Source organism: Euprymna scolopes, chromosome 12 (genome assembly GCF_053919585.1).
Source record: "Euprymna scolopes isolate OS-2025 chromosome 12, ASM5391958v1, whole genome shotgun sequence".
NCBI lineage: Eukaryota > Metazoa > Mollusca > Cephalopoda > Sepiida > Sepiolidae > Euprymna > Euprymna scolopes.
Window position 1 is genome coordinate 131342989 of NC_136493.1, and position 24252 is coordinate 131367240.

At 36.1% G+C, this 24252-nt stretch overlaps 1 protein-coding gene across 1 annotated transcript in view; it reads left to right on the top strand.

The window, feature by feature from the left end:
* LOC145291484 (mitogen-activated protein kinase kinase kinase 8-like) overlaps window positions 1–20217 on the top strand; it is a 43115-nt gene extending 22898 nt beyond the window's left edge. The window contains exons 7-11 of the mRNA XM_080137365.1: window positions 3978–4106; window positions 8895–9095; window positions 14383–14549; window positions 16210–16345; window positions 19879–20217. Of these exons, the coding sequence (XP_079993491.1) occupies window positions 3978–4106; window positions 8895–9095; window positions 14383–14549; window positions 16210–16345; window positions 19879–19988 (743 nt within the window). The 3' untranslated portion in view covers window positions 19989–20217. The remainder of the gene's footprint in view (window positions 1–3977; window positions 4107–8894; window positions 9096–14382; window positions 14550–16209; window positions 16346–19878) is intronic.
* The last annotated feature ends 4035 nt before the right edge of the window (window positions 20218–24252 follow it).

Genomic DNA, 24252 nt, shown 5'->3' on the forward strand with positions numbered 1-24252 from the left:
GGAAGATTTTTGTGTTTATCTTCTAACTTTAATCCTACTTTTTCATTAATAATACTATTATTCAAAATAATGCTATCTAAATTACTATTACTTACTTTATAAGTATCCGAATCGTTTCCTATAAGTCCTACTTCTATCAATAAACGTTGTATATAATATTTTTTACATATAAAGGCTATATTGTTTGCCGCTTTATCAATCGGAACTATTACGAACTTTTCTTGAAGTATTTTAAGTTCCTCCCGTATTTCTGAATTTTTTAAAAGAGGATTGGTTTTTCTAGAGTGTTTAAATTGTTTTATATGTTTAACCTTTTTATTTACGCATTCAATTATACTATTTTTCCATGCATCAAACGTAGACTGTGCTAATTTATATTTCTTTACCATAGACATAATAAAACCTTCTAGTGCTTTAGTAACTTCTTTAATGCATTTAGTGTAATTTAGGCATTTAGGTTCTCTATAATTTGGACCCTTACTAAGTAGTTTTCTTAATTTAGGATTATTTACTATATTTAAATCTCCTGTAATTACATGTTTTATCTCATTATTACAGAACGGAGAGGAATTACATTCACATTCTGGAATATTTATATTATTATCTTTTATATTTATATGTTCTACCGTTTTCTTATAATTAAAAATCTTATTGCGTATTGTTGGCCCTAGTTTATATGTAACTATTGGTTTTTGATCTTTTTTCTGGAACTCATTTGGTAGTAATTGAATATTTTTTTGTTTATTAAATATTTTAGGTAAATTTACATCATCAAAACCTTTATTTTCATACAAAACTACACAAACATTTTTAGGTTTCTTTTTTATATTGTTCACTGGTGGCTTATATAATTTAGTGTCAATTATATCTAGAATATATTCATACCATTGAATGAAATAGTCCTTCTTATATATCATATCCGGTTGTAATAATATTTTAGATGCTATTTCCTTCAAAACTTTCTTTTTTGCTTGATTAAGCAATTTTCTTATATAATTGAACGACTCATAAATTTTATTAATAATGATATCTTTAATTTTACTAAAAAAATATATATAATTTCCTCAAGAAGAGTTGTATTGTTTATTTACTTTTATTATTGTTTTGCAATTTTTTTATCAAAAAAAAAGAGATGGATTTTTTTTTACCATAAATTGTTAGGTGAAAGTTTTTTTTCAAGAAAACTTTTTCTTTTTTTTTTTTTTTTAAAGAAATTTGCAGTAAAGTTTTTTTTTTGTTGGCAAACAAAATTTTTTTCATAAGAAAAGATGAATGCTTTTTATGAAAACCGTAAATTGTTAGGTGAAAGTACAGAAAAGTTTGTTTTTGTTTTTTCAAGAGACTGTACGAATTATTTTTCGCCAACAGATGCAAAGAAAACAAAACAAAAAAAAACAAAAACAAATGTTGATTTAGTATTTGAACAATGCTCGGCTTAATGCGGTAATTGCCGGTTGAGCCCCAACCATAATTGACTGAAAATCCCAAGGATTCGAGTCAAATTCTGCATGAGTACCATTCTTTTTAATTTTGTCTTTTATTCAATTTTTTTTAGTGGATTATCGGTGATTGCAAACTAACAAATTTAATCAAAATGCAAAAAATTAAATAATCAAAGATTTTAAAGGAGTGCTCAATTTCTAATACAAAGTTTTAGTAAATCGATCCCCCTTATTGGAAACATTAAAGCGAAACACGAAACTAAATTATTGCCAGTATGTTTGAAAGAGGTTCTTTCCATTTTTTTTTTTTTTTTTTTTCAATACTTTTGGCAGATTATTATTGATTTTGACACTCAGCTAGCAGATGATTCAAATTTTTTTAAATGCCAAAAATTCAATATTTAAAGGTTTTTAGGGATCACTCAGTTTCTGATATAACGTAAGTAGATATAGATGTTTGTAGGGGTTTCACGATGAAACTTGTTATAACCTAGTGTATTAATGTTATTTTTTAAGTAAAAATAATATTTAGGTTTGGATATAAATTCCTAAACTCATTTCACTCTAAATAATTTACCCATATTGTAAACACATTCTGTTTACAGTAAACAAGACCGAAAGTTCCTTTAAGTGATGTCATGTGACTGGTGAATCACCAGTGAGTGGTGCTATTTCCCTGAATAAAAAAACGTCCACATCATTAGGAAGAAAACCACCTAATTTATTAAATCAAAATTAAGTATAATGTTATAATTAAAAAAGAGGTATATATAAAAACATGCATGGGTATGATGAAAATACTATGCCAAAATGTCGAAGCAATCAGGCCAATGGTTATTTAGATTATCGATTATGAACAAACAAGCTGTACCCTGCCACGTGTTGCTGTGGCTCAATTTGGTGTAATGGAAAAAATCTAAAATAAGAGAAAATGCAGGTTTCTTATATTTTTAGTACAGCAATCGTGAATAATCCACTCCGAAAATTGAAAAAAAAAAAAAGGCGAAAATGAATAAAAATGGTACTCTTGCAGAATTTGACCCAGATCCTTAGGAGTTTCCGTCAATTATGGCTTGGGCTCGACCAGCAATCACTGGATGAAGCCAAGCGCTGCTAAAATGTTGAAATGCTAAATCGATTTTTTTTTGTTGTTTTTTTGTATTCAAAAACGTGAGTTTTTACTTAGTATTTGAGCAAAGGGGGGGGGGGTTACTATACACATAGATTCGAAAAAGTTGTCAAAACACAAATATATAACAAATAAATGTTATCAAAGGCAGGATAAGTTACTTTTAAAAACACTAAAAAATTATCCAATAAAGTAAAAAAGTAACTTATCTTGCCTTTGATAACTTTCATTTATTATATATCTGTTTATGACAACTTTTTCAAATGTATGTGTATCGTAATAAAAACCCGAGGGGGAGTATTTTTCTGTTCATTTTTTTTTTTTTAACATTTGTTGACAAAAAGCAATTTGTAAATTTGGTACTTATGTACTTTTGCTACCGTGCTATTTTTAAATAGATTTTCCAAGTTAAATTCAAATTTCACAATATCTTTTTTTTTTCTTTTAATAAATTGTTAGTTGGAAACACAGAATAGTTACAAAACACCCTCTCTTCCCCATTGTGAGAATGGCTGAAAAAAATAACAGTATTATTTCAGCACAGTACAAAATGCATATGTACTATAAATTTTCTTGGAAAAAGCTTTTCTCTACTTTCACCTAACAATTTACGGTTTTAATAAAAAAGCATTTTTATTTTCTTGTATAAAAACTTCTGTTTACAAAAAAAAAAAAGACGTGTACTGCCAATTTTGTTAAAAACGTTTTCTTTAAAAAAAAACCCCAAAACTCTACTTTAACTTAACAATTTACGGTAAAAAAAAACATTAATCGGCTGACGTACACAAATCAGACCTCAATTGCCAAATAGGCACCGGCTACAATGTTGAACATGCCGCCTATGTTGTTTTTCCTTGTTAAATTCAAATTTCACAATATCTTTTTTTAATATATTGTTAGTTGAAAGCACAGAATAAGTACAAAACACCCTCCTCTCCCCGTGGTAAGAATAGCTGAAAAAAAATAAGTATTATTCAGCACATTGATTGAGATTGTCGGACTGACTTCCTCATCTTGGTTGTTATCGTTACAACGTTTCGGCCGTTTTGCCCTCCGGCCTTCATCAGGTGTTTTGTATCATTTTGTTAGGAGTCTCAAACCCAACCCTTTATTATTATTACGGGGGTACCGTGTTTGGACTCCAGCTAGGTTCTGGGACATAGTTGCTGATTCTCTGTTTTGAATGTTACTTTTTACTGCCTTCATTCAGGATTGAACTCAGCACCTTTGGGTAACTGTAAACTTTGATACAACGTCTAGGATCACTCGGCCATATGTCACTAGTGACATATGTTTGAACATATATATATATATATATATATTCAAACACTAACGAAGTATAAATTTTTGTTTTTTTCTTTTTGACAGAGCATGTACACTCATAAATAAATGAATTGTTATTTCAGGTACAAATTTACTAGAGTTAACGGGAATGTTATCCTTCACTATGGATCAGATGATTGAGATCACCAAAAAGATTTGCATGGCCGTTGAATTTGCCCATAATCGGAGAATACTCCATCTTGATATAAAACGTAAGTCTACATCTGCATGGATCATAACCAGTTTGTGTAAGACAATCACGATGGATGCGGAGTGTTACCTTGTGAACTTTGAGTTTGGGGGCAAATGAGTGGTTGATAAAGGTCTTTTTCTTTTCAATTTTTTTTTTTTAAACAGGCATCACCGCATTATCAAGGCCAAGAGGCCACTGGAAGATAAGGGTTAAAGAGTGTACAGAAGAAATTGGACAATATAATAATCATTAGTAATGAAAATTCGGTAAATTTGTTAAGTTATCCGGAACGGCTCATCAAGAACTTGTTTACGTTAGACTTGAAGGCAACCATATTGTAGTCAGCCGGAAAGCAGGAAAACGGAAGACAATTCTACAGGCGTGCAGTTCGAAGAAAGAAGCTTTGTTCATGGAATGTACCTATATACCGCCTCCGCAATCGTGCATTGCTTCCTTGCTGCTATCCGTTTCACACTTCGGTGGCACCGCTCTGCTATACCGTTGCCACTCGGCACATACGCACACCTGTGTCTAAGCCGGGTCCCCCACTCGTCCATGAAACGCCTGAATTCCCCGCTGCAAAAGGCTGTGTCGTTGTCCGTAAGAATCTCTTCGGGTGGCCCCCGCTCGTAAAATATAGACTCTAATTGGCGGATGACACTAGCCGAGTCCTGTCTTGTTAACAGTCGCCAGATCGCAAACCTCGTCGGTCCGCAATCGATTAGTGTGAGGAAGTGCTGACCACCATAGTGGGTTATGTCCATGCCCAGCCGGCTCCAAGTTCCGTCGACTTCCAGCCGACCTTTCTGCCATTTGGTGGGAGCCGGGTCGATTGACTGGCATATTTGGCATTCCTTGACCACTGATTCTACTCTGTTTTTGGACACTGACGGGTTGGTTAAGTGTGCGAAATAATATGTCCGTCTCACTCCGGGGTGTCCAGTGTCGTGGCTTTAAGCTATTTCGGCGAAATGGGGGAAAAATTGACCTCAAATTAATACCGGAGTTCGATGGATCAACCCTGGTACTTGACTGGGCGGAAAAGTTGGAGTTACATTGTGTTTTGTCTGGCGTAAAGAACTTTGAACGTGTTGTCCCTCTGCGCTTGTCCGGCGGCGCCTTTGCCGAAAAAGCTTAAAGCCGTTTCACAAGTAAGTCGGATTCTACCTTTTCAGGCAACTACGTGTGAAAAGAAAGAAAAGGCTTGAAGTTTTGTTCCAAGTTCTGCAGAAGGGCAGGTCCTGTAGAATCAGCAGAAAAGAAAGTCCTGTAAAGTCAGCAGACGAGCAAGTCCCAAAAAATCACACACACACTAAAGTACTCTTAAAGCTGCAGCAGTTCACCGATACGATCACACTGACGTCGATCCTAGAAAAGACACCCCCATGTTCCAAACACACTCCCTTTATCCTTCCGCCGTTCGTCCTCGGCCAATCAGCAGCCAAAGAACGGTCACGTGGGGCCCAGTGATGATCGCACAATCTACAAAATGAGGACGGCGCCATTTTGGAATTTCTTTCATGTTTCGGCCATGCACGTACGCACACCGTAGGAGCGTTCCAAGGTAAGGCATGACGCGCAGACACGTGGGCGCTTCCTCCCTTCATTCATACAGGAACGCAGAGGTAGATCCGATATAAATGTATGGAAGCTATCCCAGTTAGCCTTAATGTATCAATATACTGTACGATAGAGAGGTACGTCTGGGGACTTATTACATTTCATCTTTATCTTTATTGATACAACAGAGTTGTCGGAAGATCCAAGAGGAGACAGAACAGAAACTGAACATAGTTCAGGGCAAGTTGTGAGAAAAAGGTTTAGGAGACTCGCATACTGGCCGTCATTGTCGGGCACATGGGTGGGTTAGTGAACAATCTGAGTAAGGTCATAAGCAATGGAGAAATCATGACAGAACCTCCCCTCATCATCGATCTTGTTTGAGTGGGTCAACCATTCCACATTGTGAACATTGAAGTCTCCACATACGTGAATGTTAGCTGAAGGATAAGCAGATAGGACTTGGTCAATTTTCTCAGATATGCTTTTAAAGATAGTAACTCCGCTGTTGTGGGGGCGATAGAGAGTAAATATAAATGCAGTAGTGTGAGCTAATGCAACCCGGAAGCACATATAGGGTAAGTTAGGATCTTCTCTGGAGATGTCCCTATCACATGGAAAGCCATCTTTAATATAGGCACATATTCCATGCCCATGGCAATCTTGGGGGTCAGATTTGGAAGTTAAGTTAGAGTATCTTTTAATTACAAACTCATCTAGGGAAATAGCCTGTCCAATGTCAGTTTCACTTAAAAATAAAAGGTCTGGTTTAGTCTCCTGTACTTGGGTTTCAACCTCTGGAAGGTTAGAACATAGACCCCTGATGTTGGAGAAGGAGACATGGTAGTAGGGGTCTACGTTGGAAGTTGGATAACCGGGTTTAATCGTGTATTTTTTTTAAAACTTGTCATGATGAAATTTTGGAATTTGTGAACTAGGTCGTCAGATTTGCTTAGAGCAGGACAGGGAGGGGAAACTAAGAGAGAAAAAGAAACGAAGAATTTTTTTTTTTAGCACATGATAAGGTAAAGCCGTAACAATTACCCACTAATATGGCATCGAGAGGCCCCACCAGAAGCTACTGCATGGTCCAGAATCCATTCACCAAATGGCAATACAGCAGCCCCAGTAATTTGCACCTGCTGATAGGACAGCCTCCTTAGTGGTTAATCCAAGGTTCGGGTCCCTGACTATCAGGCAGATAACGTCAGGCCAGATAAAACGTTTACCTCCAGTACCCTTACTAGTGACATGGCTACAAGGATAGACATAGAAACAAAAAATTTCCACCATCTCAGCCAATTGTTCGCGCAAAATACTGCCAACCTAGAAAACAGCTTTTTCTTCTCCCTTAATCAGAAAAATCACTCATTAAAAAATGAGGACTGAGGGACAAATAAGGAGAAGCGAGTGTAATAGGAGCTGCCAATAACGCATCCACAATGCGTCTTCTACTCTCCATTACAAAAAAAAAAAAACTATTACGTATTATACATAATAAAAGCCCAACGGACGTGTTTAAGGGAAAGTATGGTGATAGATTCCCCTCTCATGAACTAACAATGAATACAATTACCTAATCTATTTTTGCAATCAACTTGGTAGATAAATAAACATTTATGGACGAGAAAAACGCTAGCATTTAATAAAACAGAAATACATAAATTAAATACTGAAATAAAATGTAGTTATTAATATTTGAATCTAAAGATAAAAAGTAGGATTAATATAGAAGTCACTTATCTCGAAAAAACACTTTCGTCTCTCAAATGCAAACTGTAGAAAAGAATTTAAGTTTTAATACCATCAGTGTTCAAAAGACTTTTCTTTTTTTAAGCAATGTATAGAAATGCTCAAAGCTGTGTTACAACTGGCCACTGCTGTGTTGTGTGTGGTTTGCATTCTTTCAGAATGCTTTGTGTTCTATGGGAGGAGCCGGTTCAACCCGTCCTGGATGGATGCAGCCAAAGCTGGATCAAAAGATTAGAATTAACAATGTATTTGGTGACATATTTAATGTTAACCCTTTATGGCCTGAATTATGATGTAGATGATCAAAACAATATTTATTGCTAATTTTAGTTTAAAGAGTAATGATGCTATGGTTGTCTTCAAACTGAAAAAAAATTATGAAGTTCAATAGTTAAACTACCACTGAGAATTTTTGCATTTCATAAACTTATCTTGATTATTATCCATAGTGCTTGAAAAAGTGTGTTTATGACAACAAACGAAATCCTCCACTCTCTTGAAACAGATGGCAGCATACTGAATGTAAACAATGGACAGTTGGAGGTATTTGGTATCCACCCAGATACTGAACTAATACGTAAAAGGCGTGTTTGAATCAATTTGCACTTTATTTATGCTGTTATATTTATTTATTTATGACTGAATGAATTTGTTCAACCAGGTCATAAAGGGTTAAAATAGGATGACACCAGGGTTCTGTACTGAGTTTGATGCTTTTCATCAATTATATAAATCTCCCTGTCTGTTTAAATGTATGTATGTATAGTTGTATGTCTAGATCGGTATCATTTTGAAGCGCAACCCTTCGCACGACAAACATAAAAAAATTGACTTAAAACATTAATTCCTTCACCCTCAACTAGGCACTTTTCTATGGGGAGGGGTCGCTTTTTCCTCCAATATTTTAGAAAGTCATCCACTCTTTTTGATTGACTAGCCTTAATTTAAACCTTTGCCACTTCTGGTTTGGTGATGGACGCAACAGCGAAGACGTCACGTTTCGTTTTTTTTTTTTTCCACATACTTTTCCTCCTTCGTGGTATGGGTTCAAGCCTGCCTACTACCACTTTTTTTTTTGTGCCCAACACACACCTCCAAACACACGGGCAACACTGGGCACCCAGGTTAGTCTTAAATAAAAAAACTAATTAATTGTCATGATTTTTGGAATATACCATCTTGATTCTGTGATAAGTACAGTTTTTTTTTTAAATTGTTTATTGCCATAAATGCAATTCTGGACTTGTATTTTTTTTTGTAAGTTCATATTTATTGATTTATATGTGTGAAGGATTCAGAAACATTTTGAAAAATAAGTAGATATACAAACTTTTTTATTTTTGACTGTTTTCATTCATACATCACGTCACTTCAACACCCTGGTTTTCTACATTGCTACAGCCTTTTTAGACACATATTTGAATATCTTCATTTTAAAATCAACAACAAAAACACAAAACATTTACGCAAACATGTTTTTTTTTTCTCTGTCCAGCTGAAAATATTTGCATGCTTTTTACGAAGAATGGATTCCTATTAAAACTGACCGATTGGGGCTCATCTAGACCGGATAATGGATCCACTAATGGCCTCAATATCACATCGTACTATGCCTCCCCAGAAATCTTATACCTGTATATCAGACAAGCAATGGTTTCAAGCACGTTCCAAGAGAATGCAACGCTTTTAGCAAAAGGTCAGTGAATCTTTTTTTCTTTTTTACTCCACACCCTTTTTTAAGAGAACTGTGCATGGGGTGGGTGAGAGTTTTGTATGCATCTGCCAAAATAGCATAGTAGAAGGAGCCTATCTTCTTTGTAATTGCCTTAGCAATGCTCTCAATGTAGTTCTTCCAATGCATTTTGCCTTTGAATATTAAGTCGTGGAATTTGAACAGTGAGCTCTCAGCTAACATGTTATTAGTAGGTCTATGACAACAGAATATTCTTTTCATTGTTTTGACTCTCGAGTATATATCCAACACAGACTCAGTTAATCAACCAATCATCACTCTATATAAAAACACAAAGTATTAACTGATATATACTCGAGAGTATACGGCACAATCACGTTGACACACCGGTTCCTGCTGGATCACCAAAGTTGAGCAATGTTAACCGGGTCAGTACTAAATGGGTGACCATTTGGGACTTCCAGGTGCTATATGTGCTCTCTGCTTATCTCGGCATTGTTTCCAATCGTCTTGGACTTCTCCTTGCCACTGGACTCAAACAGTGCCGATTCAGGAGAAGGGTGGTTAGAGATTGCGCAACCTTTGCCTCACAATTACATGCACAGCTGCCCTTACAGGGGGTATCCTTTGTCTTTTGAGACTGAACAGAAGCATCGATACTAGAGAGTCAAAACAATGAAAAGAATATGCTGTTGTCGCAGCACTAGTTATCAATCATGGCAATTAGTGTTTGAAAATGTTTCTTGTAATTTAAAAAAAATTTTTTTTTTTTTATTCAATTTTCACCCCAAACAAGGCACAGTGCCACTTTGAAGCAGGGGGCTACTATTAGGGAATTAATTAGCGGGGTCATTATGAAGGGAGAAGAGTAGAAAGATGTTTGTTAACATTATACTTGAACTTCTGCATATCAGTACAGTTGGGAAAGCAGAATCCCGGAAGAGAGTTCCAAAGACCTGCAGTTCTGGGGAAGAAACTATTGGAGTAAAAGGCTTTCCTGCACCTAGGGATCTCTACTGTAAAGAGATGAGACTTAGTAGCTTGTCGGGTTTGTCGGGGGTAGTTACATTAAGGAGGTACAAATGTTTGCAGTTCATCAGAGCATTCACCATTAAAGTATTTGTAGAACAGGTAGAGGAATGCAACATCTCGTAGATGGGAAAGAGGCTGAAGCCTAGATTACAATTCAAGACCTATCAGATTGGCGACTCTCTTTTGAACCCTGTCCAGGAGTGAGAGACAAGCAGCAGACGCACCAGCCCAGATGTGACAACAGTACTCCATACATGGGCGAATGGTGGCCTTATAGAGGTACAGGATACTGTCAGGCGTAAGTAGTTTTCTAGCATGGTAGCGGGAGCTAACCTTCCTTGCAGCAGCCTTGGCAATGCTCTCAATGTATCTATTCCAGTTCATATTCCCTGTAAACGTTAGGCTGAGGAGTTTTAAAAAAGTACTTTCAGTCAATGTGTTCTTGGCCATTGCTATTGGTGGTTGAGAAGGTTTCTTGTAGTTATTGAAGGAAACAAGCTTAGTTTTAGCAGCATTGAATGTGACCATCAATTTTTGTCCCCATTCCACTACAGATTGGAGATCATCCTCTAGTGTTTCTGCCATTTCCTTGGATATGTGTTCATTTGTTTTCCCCTCATATCTGTTATAGAGAGTGGTGTCATCGGCAAATATACGCATCTCGGAAACAATTTTATCAGGGAGGTCATTTATGAATATCAGGAATAATAGAGGTCCAAGGATAGACCCCTGAGGTACTCCCGCATTTATGTCATATTGTTTAGATGTACGACCGTCGAGGACAACTTTGATTTTTCTCTTACTTAAGAAGGATTTTTTAAGTTATGAATTCTTCCAGTGATTCCATATGATCTAATTTTCCTTAGAAGACCATCGTGCCATACCCTGTCAAAAGCCTTAGATATATCAAGGGCTACCACTCTACCCTCCCCTGTTTTGTCCAATGAACGGTATATATGTTCAGAAACTACAGTTAAGATATCTGCTGTTGAACGGGCTTGCCTGAATCCATATTGTTTGTCAGTCAGGAGTTTAGCAGCTGTTAGGTGCTGGACTAGGGCTTGATTAACTAAGGACTCAAATATTTTGGCGAAAAGCGGGAGGAGGCTAATGGGGTGATAATTTAGTGGGTCAGTTCTTTCACCAGAATTCTTGAAGACTGGTACTACAGAAGCGGTTTTCCAGCAGTCTGGAAAGCAAGATTCGTTGAGGCATTTATTGTAAAGTTTGGAGAGAACTGGAGCAACCTCGGCAGAGCATTTTTTTAATAGCACAGCCGGGATGAGATCTGGTCCACATGCTTTTGAGGTGTCTAGGTTTTTTATAATAGCATGTACCTGAGAAGGGGTGATTTTCAAATCGTCTAGTGTGGCGTCTGTTCGCAGAGGAAAATCAAGGAGGGAGTGGTGTACCGGGTTCAGTGTGGAGTTTGAGGCAAATCGACTGGCAAGCAGATTAGCCTTGTCAGTTGCCGTGCAAGCTACCTCATGGTTGTTTGTTAGTCGGGGAATAGTTGACTGTCCATTATTTACTACGCTGTTGTAGATTTTCCAAAAATCCTGGATTCCTAATTTCTGTGCTTCGATGCGTTTTCTGGTGGTTTCAGAGTAATCTGTCTTAGCTGTCTCTATCACTCTCTTACAATTATTTCTAGCTTCTATATACTTCTGTTTATTTGAGCTGGACTTATGTCGGTTGAATCTGCGGAACGCATGCTGCCTTTGACAAATGGCAACTGCACAAGCAGAAGTAAACCATTGGGGAGAGTGGAGCTTGCTATAGAATTTCTGTGCGGGAACATGTGCTTCAATTGCAGTTTTGAACCATTCAGTGGTCTCATTTGCACACTGTTCCGCTGGAAGTGTAAAGATATTTTGCCATGGGGCATCTCTGATGAGTTCCCTGATGGCTTCCCAATCAGCCTTTTTGTAATACCTTGTTGTTTTGAGTAATGGGTCTTCAGTTTTAGGGCGAGAATTTAGGCTGATTTCTACCATTATCACAGCGTGATCAGCATTCCCGAGTGGACTGTGGACATTTGTTGTACAGTCATCGGGAACCGTTGTCAGAAAGAGATCTAGAAGTGAGGCATGTAGATCTTGCTGGTCTGGAAACGTGTTGGAAATGTAACCATCTGAGATAGGGAATGGGATATAGAGAAGCTATGTGTTGTGCTACCAGCTACGTCTGTGTGATTAGAGAATCCTAGCCAGTTACTGTGGTGGACATTGAAGTCACCAAATACATGTACTTGTGCGCTAGTATCGAGAGAGAGTGCTATATCTATGCTGTCTGAGACTTTGTTTATTAGGGTACAGTCTTGGGTTGAGGGAGAGCGGTAGAGAAAATACAAGTAGCTAATATTGTGTTGCACATTTAGTCTGAAGCACATAAAGGCCTGGTCGTCTGATTCTAGTTTTATTTCTCTAGTCAGGGAGAGGGTGTTACGAATATAGACTCCAAGCCCATGCATATGTCTGTCCGAGTCCTTACGGTAAAGTGGGAGATAACCAGGCATGTTAAAGTGGGTAGAGGGAATGGAGGAGTGAAGGTTAGTTTCACTTAATGCTAAGATATCTGGGGTGTTTACAAGGAGAAATGACTCAACATCATCTAAGTTAGTTCTAAGCCCGTGGATATTTGTAAATGCAAGCCTCAAGGGAGGAGGCAGGTTGGTTTTCTTTGAGTTTGGTCCTGGTTTAAACGTAAATTTTGCTTGAGCTGTCATTTCATTTTATTTAAAAGTTTCAGTTAGGGTGAGTGAGTGAGGGGTTGCTGGACAAGTAGTTGTGCAGAATATCAGACATGCAATACAAGTAGACCATCAGCTGTCCTCACCCACAGGATTGTGGCCTCAGGAAAGCCCACCGGAGATGAGTGCAAGGTCCCTTTCCATGCACGACATGGCACTACAAACATCCCGATATTATACAACTGTTGATGGAGCAGCCGCTCTAAGCGCTACCAAAGAGTTAGGGCTCCTGTACTATCAGTCGGAAACAGCAGCCAGGAACTGTCAATCTGGTACCCTCAATCCATTAGGCAAAGCCAGCCCAGTCCAACTGCACCGACATATATGGCACTGAAGCACCCCACTGTGTCCAGTTTAAGGGGATGGGATGGATGGGATGTGACAGGAGCGGGGAAAAACGGCGTTCATTGCCCTAGTCAGAAAATAAGGTCAACTACTGGGCGATTCAGACGAGTCCTTGTGATAGTACCTCTATGCCTGGCCAATAGGCAAAGAAGGAAGCCTATCTCCTCCTTAAGCAGTTTAGGTTTGCCAACCGGTGATTTGCTTGAGTCACCAGCTCTAGGAAGGTTGTCGACCAGGACTGAAGAGGCCTCCCTCCCCTAGGTTTAGCTTCAGAGTTTTCCTCCTAGACGGATGACCTGGGAAGATCTACGGATCCATCAGCTCCGAGAGGGTTCGCCCCGCGCCTGGGTCCTAATCCAGGTATTTCTGCGACCCCGCATGGGTGGTTAATATTAATTGTTATTTAGGTTAATATCTCCTGAAAAAATCGGGTATTTAGGTTAACATCTACAGAAAAATTTCACTCCTCAAACGTGGTTAAAAAAAGGACATTACTATGCTTTCCATTTTCATTTTTACTGGGAGAGGGTATAGGTAAAAATTCATGCAGTGGAAGCAACTAAATTTGCAACAGCATTGGATTGAGAGAGACGAGTTAATGCATGGTTAGATATGGTTTAGTAAGTTTAGGATTAGGATAAAGTGTTAAAGTATGATTTACTTGCTATTAGAAATTATGATTTAGTGCCCAAACTGAATATTTAATATGACTGAAAGATAAGATATATGCTCAGTATAGATACAAGAGAACATTTGATATGGAGTACAGTTATACCTGATAGATATAGGTTATTGCGTAGTCTGTAAGTATAGTTAAATATAGATGGATGGATAAGTAGTATGTTTCATTGTATACGAATGCATGGAATTTTAGACAATTTGAGTAAGTTGCCTTCAGACTTCAATGAAGGAGGATGACTTGTTTTTGTGATATTAAATGTTACATCCGTTTATCATCTATAGCCCCATTCCACTTCAGATTGAAGGTTATTTTGCTTTTGGTAACCTTTATTTGAATCTTTTCCTTAATTACTCTATTAAATATTCCAAAAAATGTTTTTTTTTTTTTTTTTTTTTTTTTTTAGAGCTATTTGTGAGTTGGAGGGGGATTTGTATATGCCTGCCAAAATTATTTTTTTTTTTGTCCTTCAACCATTTCAGCCATAGAGTTGACCCAAAAGTTTTCACAAAATTACAACAACATTGAAACAGTTTCAACCAAGGCTGACTCTTTCTCCATTGGAATGGCCATTATGTTTGTCAAGACCAGAAAATACATTTATGATGAACAAGAAAGATACAGTAACCCTCTTTATCTGATCCAAAAGGTACAACATCTTTTTTTACTATATATAAACAGCAATAACCACAACTTTCTCTACAGGGTGGAACAATAAAATTGTCGCCCTAGAAAAGACAACATGATTCCATTTCCGTTAAAAAAACAACGGTATTCTTTTTTTATTGCAGATCATCTACTAGTTGGCCCGTTGTATACAAATCTAAAGAGCGAAAGGAGTCTTCTATCATGTCTGAAAGTGACACAATATTCAACGAGCGAAATTGGAGATTCACCACTGTACAACTCATGCTTTCTACTGATCCAAGTTATGACAACAGGACCATTGCCAGCACCCTCAAAATGTATCGCTGGATTGCTACAAATAATAGGGACATGTCCAGGGTGATGAAAACAGTTTCGGGCCACGATTATAGTCTTTGGTATGGTTTCAAGTGAGGGTCATATCATGCCACCTCACATCTTTGAAGTCGGCTTGAAAGTCAACACCAAAGTGTACCTGGATGTGCTGAAGAGTGTGATGATCTCTTGGTGCAATCAGATGGACGCTGGTAGACCCTGAGTGTGGCAGCAGGACCCGGCACTGGCCCGTAAGTCCAAAGAGACCCAGACTTGGTTTTAGAAAAAATGTTATGACTTTGTACCCTCCTCTCACTGGCGCTCCTCCTCCTCCTCCTCCTCCTCCTCCTCCTCCTCCTCCTCCAACCTGAACACACTGAGCTACTTCGTTTGGTCATACGTCAAAAACATCCCAACATGACCTCTCGCAACACCAAAGCCAGCTTGATCGCCGCCATCTGCCAAGTATTCGCCAAGCTCCCGCTACTGCTTGTGAAAAAAGCATGCACCTGTATCGAGGCAGTGATTGAGACTGAAGGTGGCTACATTGAATACATGTCAGCTCTACTACAAAATCAAGTTACCTGAATTAATATTTCAATAAGTTTTAAAATTTAGCTGCAACAAATTTATTGTTCCACCCTGTAGAAATATAATAAGCATGACAAAATGTTTTTTCTCTTTGATTTCATCCTCCTCTCTTATTTTCCTTTTTGGTTCCACTCTCCATTCATTGACTATCATATACCTGCTTTCTTGTTTATCTATATTTCTCTTCCTCTCCTCCCCTCTATTGGTGTTACCAGATCAGGCTGGCTTAAGATACTGTCTTTCTGACCAAAAATGCATCTAAACATTGAGGTTATTGTTCTTTTTTTTTCTTTTGCAAAACTCAATCATGTTATGCAAAATCAATAACAAAAAAAACGATTTTTCTCTACAAAACAACCAAAGCCATGATAAATATTTGAAGATATAAAGAATTTGAAACATAAAATTTTTACCAAAATGATCAGATGTTGCATTAAATAATCCAAAAAGGGTTGATATGCCGTAACGCAAAACAAACAGATTATTTTCTAAAAAAAACATTTTAATACAATATGTTATTGGTTTTGTATCATGGTTTAATATTTTTATCTTTTTGGGTTTTTTGTTTTTCCTTGCATTTATTTTATTGTTTGTTTATTTTATTTTTTTTTTTTTCCTTTCTTTTTTATTCATATTTTCATTTTATTTATTAGGTTTTTTTTTTCAATTTTTTTTTTTTTAAATTTTATTTTTGCAATTTTTTTTCAATTTATATGTTGCATTTTATTTTTGCATTTAAAAATTTTTTTCATAAAAAGTTTGCCGAAAATCCTGATGCAGCTAAAGATAAATTACCAGTGTCCGGTGATTTTTTAACTCTCATCGCTAGGAATCTTGTTCAGGGTGACTCGCACAAAAGAAGTTCAGTGAAAGAAGTCCAAATAATGATAAACGGTAAGAAGAATAGTATGTTTCAATAAAGATTTCTCTATATAACACTAAAAACGATCTGAATGTAGTTTTTAACATTTTGATAACACTAAAACTTTGTAACAATTTAAATCTTTTTAAAATAAATTGTTTCCTTTTTTTTTTAAGTAAAATAATTGTCATCTATGTAAATCTATATCTTTAGAAAAGTGAGAATGTGTGTACAGACATGAAATTTGGTATATAGGGTATTCAGACATGTGGAAAAGCTTTTTAATCAGTTTTCATCCAGAAAAAAAGGGCTGCTAAGGGGTCAAAATTGGTACTTCAGGGGCGGGGGTGGAGGTCATCGGATTTTTATGTTTGTCAATTGCTTCATGACTGTGCATGCACAAATCGTTCACATGATAACTTCCTTATGTTAAGAATAAGTAGGTTTGAAAATACTTTTTAAAGATTGTGTCAAGCTGGCCTAATGGTTATCATAATTCATTCGCTGTTTTTAGGTTTTGGTTTTGATCTCAGTCCAGGTATTTTTTTTTACTTGCAAGAAGTGAACTGTTCAGAAAAACATAATACTCACATGCACAAGTCTCAGTTTCCTTCCATTTTATTTATTTTTTTTACGTCATTTTTTTTTTTTTTAAAGGAATTTAATGTTATGTTTAATACTGAGCAATGCTAGATACATCTGCAAATAGTCTATAAATAAATGAAAAGAAGTGAAATTTGCAACAAAGACTCATCTACCTACAACCGTTGTCAACAATTTCCCTTTTTATCTGTACGTAAGAGATCAAGTGAAATAAAGGAGTGAAGTTTTCTTTGTGTAACTTCTTTTAGTTCTGCTGGTCTAGACACGTACCTTTCATCGAGTGAGTGTTTTTTCCTTACAGCACATCTCATATTATTCAAACCATCGTCCTGGATAATAAAATAAACAAAGACATTTTTCTTATACTACGTGTTGCACATATTGTGATTCCTTTTAACCACCATCGTTATTTTCATGGCAGGTGCTCGACTGAGCTTCAATCTATGGTCACCCCTCCCCACACCTAAATCATTCACAACAAATACTCATCTAACTAGAACAACTGTTCTAATTTCCTTATTCTTTATCTGTGCCTAAAACTAAAAGAAAATTCCATGAACAAAGTTTCTTTCATAGAACTGTCCTTCTGTGGAATGCAATACCATGGCACTGCTTCGCTGCTGTCTATAACATGGTCGTTTTCAAGTCGAAGGAGGAAGTTCCATGGGAGTGTGAAATCCACAAGCAGTCCCCAGTTGCATATATATCCCCGTTAGGGGAGATGATAACATTAGGTTTTTGAAACTCCTGCAAGAAGGTGTTGACATCCCTTTATGTACAACAGCTGGTATTCCCAAATTGGTCACCCATCTGATACTTTTGTTATTTTCATGGCAGGTGCTCGACTGAGCTTCAATTTATTACCTCCCCCCCCCCAACACACACTGTAAAACATTAACAAATACTCAAATCTCATACTCATTTAGCTACATATCAACAATTTCGCTTGCTCCCTATCTGTACCTAAAAGAAAATTCCATGAACTAAGTTTCTTTCATAGAATTGTCTGTAGAACAGCTGACTATAACATGGTCATTTTCAAATCTAATATAAACAAGTTCTTGTCAAGCCATTCTCTTAAATAACCACATCCTATCCAATTTCCACCATTACTGATCATCGCTGTGTTGTTCTCACTACCCACCTGACATGCCTTAACATTTATTCTTGAATAGAATTTGGGCCTTGAGAAATGTTGACTTAGTAAAAAAGATTTTATTTTTAGACTTCATACCGCTGACATATCCTGAAATACTACGAACCGAATTTCATGTTATGTGAGTTTCCACTTGTCCTCTTCTTGAAAATAAAGCTTTAAAAACGGTGGCCATACACAATCAGTTCCCAAATCAATTTGTTCTTTTAGTCTTCCAGCCTCTGACATCATATCCTAAAACAACTATGTCCATCACAAAACTGGCGGAACACTTTAGACAAGACTGTCTTACAAATCAGACAGAATCAGAAAACAAGTCTGCAACAGAAATTGCCCAAAAGAGTCGCTAAAAATACAAAGAACTTCATTGCAAAAACTTGAAAGAATGGGCCAATCAACAGCGTGCCAAGTATTTTTTAGATGAATTCACCCAGAACTATATAGATAAAGGCGGCTCAATAGACTGGCTGAAAAGTGGATCGCTTCACTACAACCAGGAGAGAATTATAATGGCTGCCCAAGATCAAGGCTTGATGACCAATGCTTTTAAGAAAATGAGTGGTCTCAGCAATGGCAGCAAGTTCAGGTTCTGACACACAGAAGTAGAGTGTGAGCCACCTGACATCCAACTGTAAGGTTCTGCGAGGGGACGGCTGCTATACGATGCGACACAATGAAATGTGTAAATATCTTCACTGGACGATCTGTAAAAAGTTGAATATTGAATGCAGCAGCAAATCCTGGGAACATGTTTACCAGCAAGAACAGTTGGAAATAAGTCATACACCATTCACTATGACTATACAATTCTTACAGCTACGTACCTAGAAAGCAGAGCCGTAAAACCTGACATAGTGATATGGGACAAGAAAAAGAAAGAAGCAACCTTGGTAGAAGTTAGTGTCCCATTGATGCTGGGTTAATCAGAACTGAAAGGGAAAAGATAACTAAACACCAGGATCTAATGTACGACATGAAAAGAAATTGGAATCTTAGGAAGATATCTATCATTTCAGTTATTATAGGAGCAACTGGACTCATGAAAAAGAATTTAAAAAACCACCTTGCAAATATACCTGGTGAACCAAGTGCAAGTGAGATTCAAACAATTGCATTTAAAGAGACAGTCAGATTCTTAAAAAGATCTCTCGGTTGGAATATATGAGATAGTGAGTGAATGTTTGGCATCTGGTAGGATGCCCCATCCCCTGTTTGAACAAACTGATAAAAAAAATTAAAATAAAAAAAAAAAGAAAAGGAAAACTACCACTTGTGATTTTCTTCTTGGCTTTGATTTCAGACTTTCCAATCTCTTTTGGCGGACCATTGAGCCACTAACTGTCGTCCACTATCCCCAACTGTAAACTCCCGTCAACTCCTGTCAACTCAAGACTGTTTGCAAAACTTGCCCCCTATCTTAAACAATCCATAAACTAACTCTAAATATACTGACCTCTAGTCAGGTCCTTTATCCCAGTCACCGCCACAGCTTGATTAACAATCCTATTTTTCATCACCTTTGTGCATTTTAATGAACTTCCCCATCCCCTATTGTCTTTCTATTAACCTCACTTTCTAACACTTTGTTCTGTGGGTCAACTTATTTCCTCTTTTCCTTGTTTTTTTTTTATTACTTCCTAACATTTTGGGAGAGAAGGATGTCCTGTAATATCACATTGCAGCATTTTTCCTTTCTTTCGCACGTTTTTTATTGACATTTATTATGATTACATCCTTATAAGCAAAATAAGTACATATGCAGACATTTTCAGTTTTGCTATTTTTTTTTTTTTTTTTTTTTTTCAGATAATCAACGAAGAAACATTGATTCCAATTTAGAAATCATCCCAAACATCACTGAACCCGTTCCAGAGGAGGAATGCTATAATATTCCATATTTTGATTTACTCTTTTAATGTTAAAACAGTAATTTCATTGGTCGATTGTCTTTAACCATACATTATTCAAGATCCAGGAATCTTTGTTTTTAAAACTTTATCAGACTAACGATTTTACTAAACCAAATCATTGTCGTTTTTACACACACACACACACACACACACACACACACACACACACACACACACACACACTTTACTTGTTCATTCTTTACTGGGAATAAAAACTCATTATGTTCATCCCAAAGGTTTGTTTATTGATTATATAAGCAAACAATTGTGTCGGCTTGTACTAATACTAACTGAGCAGACAATTTGCAAGATTATCTTCAGGTGGAGGTGACTTTTTGTTTGTTGTGTACATTTTATCACTGATTAGCGCCTATACTGAAGTAAAAATAAAAACATTCAGTAAACTATATATATATATATATATATATATATAATGAGAAAAAAGTTAACCATAATTCGATGTTATAAAATAAATAAGTCAAATAAAAAAAAAATTTTTTTTTTTTTATTCGACTTATTTATAACATCCGATTATGGTTCACTTTTCATCATTTTAAAATTTTGCTATTCTAATAAATATATATATATATATATATATATATATATATATATATATATATATATATATATGTAGAGAAAATAAAAAAGGAACAAACCGTATTATGTGTTCACCAACGTTTCGTCTTTATTTCGAGACTTCCTCTGGGTGAAATAAAGACGAAACGGTGGTGAACACATAAATCGGTTTGTTCCTTTTTTATTTTCTCTATTTTGTCGGAATACTATTTCCATTATTTTCATCATATATATATGTATATATATATTAGCACGGGCCGAAACAATTGTTTGCTGCTATAATAAATAAAGAAACGTTTTGGACGAACATAAGTTTTGGTTCATAGTAAAAAAAAAAAAAAAGCGGTAAAAAATTAAGAGTACTTATAGCTGTAGTATTACACTATTGAGCTATTTAAAGGAACTTTGTGTTATTAAGTTTATATTTGTTAAGAAAATTTTATTCGAAATATAAATATATATATATATTTTAATATACAAAATTATTTTTGACACCGTTATGTATTTTGCTGCAAGACTTAAATATGTAATGTTGCATGCTTATCTCGTGTGTAATGTGACTTCAAACATATATAGTGTTACATTGATTCTTATCTTGAATGTAACATGACTTTCAAAATTTATAGTGGTGCATTTATTATTATCTTAAATGTAATGTGACTTCAAATGTATAGTGTTACATTAATCTTATCTTAAATGTAACACAACTTCAAACATACATAGTGTTACATTGATTCTTATCTTGAATGTAACATGTCTTTATACATATAGTGTTACATTGATTCTTATCTTAAATGTAATGTGACCTCAAATGTATATAGTGTTACATTGATTCTGAAATGTAACGTGACTTCAAATGTAGTGTTACATTAAATCTTATCTTTAATGTAACATGACTTTAAACGTGTATAGTGTTACATGGATTCTTATCTTAAATGTAACATGATTTTCAACATTTTTAGTAGTACATTTATTATCTTAAATGTAATGTGACTTCAAATGTATAGTGTTACATTGGTTCTTATTTTATATGTAACGTGACTTACAAACATGTATAGTGTTATATTGATTCTTATCTTAAATGTAACATGACCTCAAATATATAATATTTTGAGTCTTATCTTGAGTGTAATGTGACTTCCTTTAAATATTTATAGTGTTATATAGATTTATCTAAATGTAACAGGACTTTATTTCTATCCAGAGTGCCCCTTTTTGGGAGCTGAATTTTCCTCACATTAAAAAAACAAAATTGTGTTTAACTCTGCCCTCGTGGGGAGGCAAGTAATTAGGAATAATCATTGTCACTCTCATAACTCTTATAGTCTGGGTGAGTATTTTTCCAGAGAAGTGCATTATCAGCTTTTTAGCAAATAATGTGTCTTTTAATCCCCAAAAAGTAGATTTACATCTAAATTGCTCCCAAGGGTGCAATTTTTTTTTTTTTTTTTTTTTTTAAAGCTGATTTTTCTACAAAATCACTAGAGCTTTACTTCTTTGCTTTTTAGTCATTGTTTTGTTAGATATTATTTCTCTTTCTCTTCCGCGATCTCTCTCTCTCTCTTGCATTATTTCTTTCTCTCTCTTTTCCTGTTTTTTCTCTTCCTTTTCTTCTCTCCGTGTTCTTTTATCTTCCTTTTCCTTGTCATGTTAGTTTTACTATGAAGGTAAAGACTTCAAACAAAGGGTGAAGAGGGAGTTTAATGACTTTTTGCTTCATTGAAAAATTACTTTCTCTTCCTTACTCACAAGTCTTTACCTTATTAGATGAAATTGGTTGGATCTTTTAGGAAAAAAGTTTCTTTCATGCTGCTCTCTCCACACACATGCATGGAATAGGGGGTGGGGGGCGGTAGGGCATCTTAATTTCAATATTTTTTATCATCAGTTATTTCTATTCCTGGGGTGTTCATACTCATCTTTTTATTTTTTTTCTACATTATTTTCATTTATATAAAAATATGTTATCCATTTTTTATCTGTATTTCCTTTGCATAAATAACATTTTTATCTATCTATATATCTATCTATATTTATCTATATATATATAAATACATATTCCACCTTTTATTTTTACCAGTCCTTTAATTTATAAAGCTTGATGTAACTACAGAGCATATACAGCACTTGTGCAGTTTAATCAAGACATTAAAAAATGAAAATATTGAAAAAAAAGGTTATATTGTACGTATTCGTTTTGAACAGAAAATCTCAAAAAAAAAATTTCACTTAATTTGATTGAGTTTTTTTTTTATTTACAGCGGAAAAACACGTTCTTATGACAGCACATTGAAGGTTGACATCTTTGAATTTAAAAAATTTTTGTTTGGATTTTTAGAACTCGCCACGGGGAGATAACTCAATTTAAAGCAACTGATAACTCCCTCCCCATCTTTAATACTAGCTTTTCTTCCTAAAAAATCGAACCTTTTGCTCGATATCATTTTTTTTTTTTTTTTTTTTTTACACGGTGGTCACCACTTATCAAGGCCCGGAAGCCACTCAGGGATAAGGGTTATTGCAAGTACAGTATGTTAGTGTGGAGATTTGATGAAGTGTTTACTTAAGGGGGCGATTCATTAGGAATTTGTTAACGTTGGACTTGAAGACATCTAAGTTGTAGTCAGGTAGGAAGCAGGCAGACGGAACAGAGTTCCACAGGCGTGCAGTTCTAAGAAAGAAGCTTTGTTCATGAAATCCACATTTTGATTTAGGCACAGATAAAGAGTGGGGGGAAATTTTTCACAGTGGATTCAGCTAGACGGGTGTTTTTCGTGAAAGATTGGTGAGGGGGGACCAGAGATTGGAGTTCAGACGAGCACCTGCCATGGAAATAACGATAAAATAAGGATAGGCTCGCAACGTCTCTTCTGTGGGAGAGAGGTTGCAGGGTAAAGAAAAGGGCATCCCCCCACTAAGCCATGAAGTCTATTTTGTACTCTGTCAAGGCATGGCAAGATATGGCAGCAGTATTCCATCCTTGGACGCACTTGGCTTTTATATAGATAGAGAATTGCATCAGTAGTGAGATATTTTCTGGAGCGGTAGAAGGATCCCACCATCTTTCCAGCGACCTTGGCAACAGACTTGATGTACGTGTTCCATTTCAGATCAGGAGTAAAGGCCAAACCCAGAAGCTTGTCAAAACACGGGGCTTCTCCCAGACGAGAGCCATCCATTTCAATTGATGCCAGATGGGGATCAGAGCGTTGATGATGTAAAGATAGGAGTTTGGTTTTAGATGCATTAAAGGTAACCAGCCACGACTTCCCCCACTGAACCACGCGCTTGAGATCAGAGGAGAGAGAATCAGAGAGAACTTTGTCATTTAAAGCCTTTGATGTGTTGGCGTAGATGGTCGTGTCATCAGCATAGATGTCAACGAATGATTTAAGTATGTGTTTAGGGAGGTCATTGATGTAGATCAGGAAGAGAGTTGGGCCCAGAATTGACCCTTGAGGGACTCCAGCATTAATAGTGCGGGCCTCTGATTTTTGTCCATCGACCACTACTCTTATGAGCCTATCGGAGAGAAATGATTTAATGATTGAGAAAACATTTCGAGTTATACCGTAGCTGGAAATCTCGTGACGTAGGCCCTTATGCCATACCTTGTTTTTTGCTTGATATCATAAAAAATTGTTTTTTTGCTGTAAAAAAAAAAAAAAGAAAAAAAAAACTACTTGATGAAATT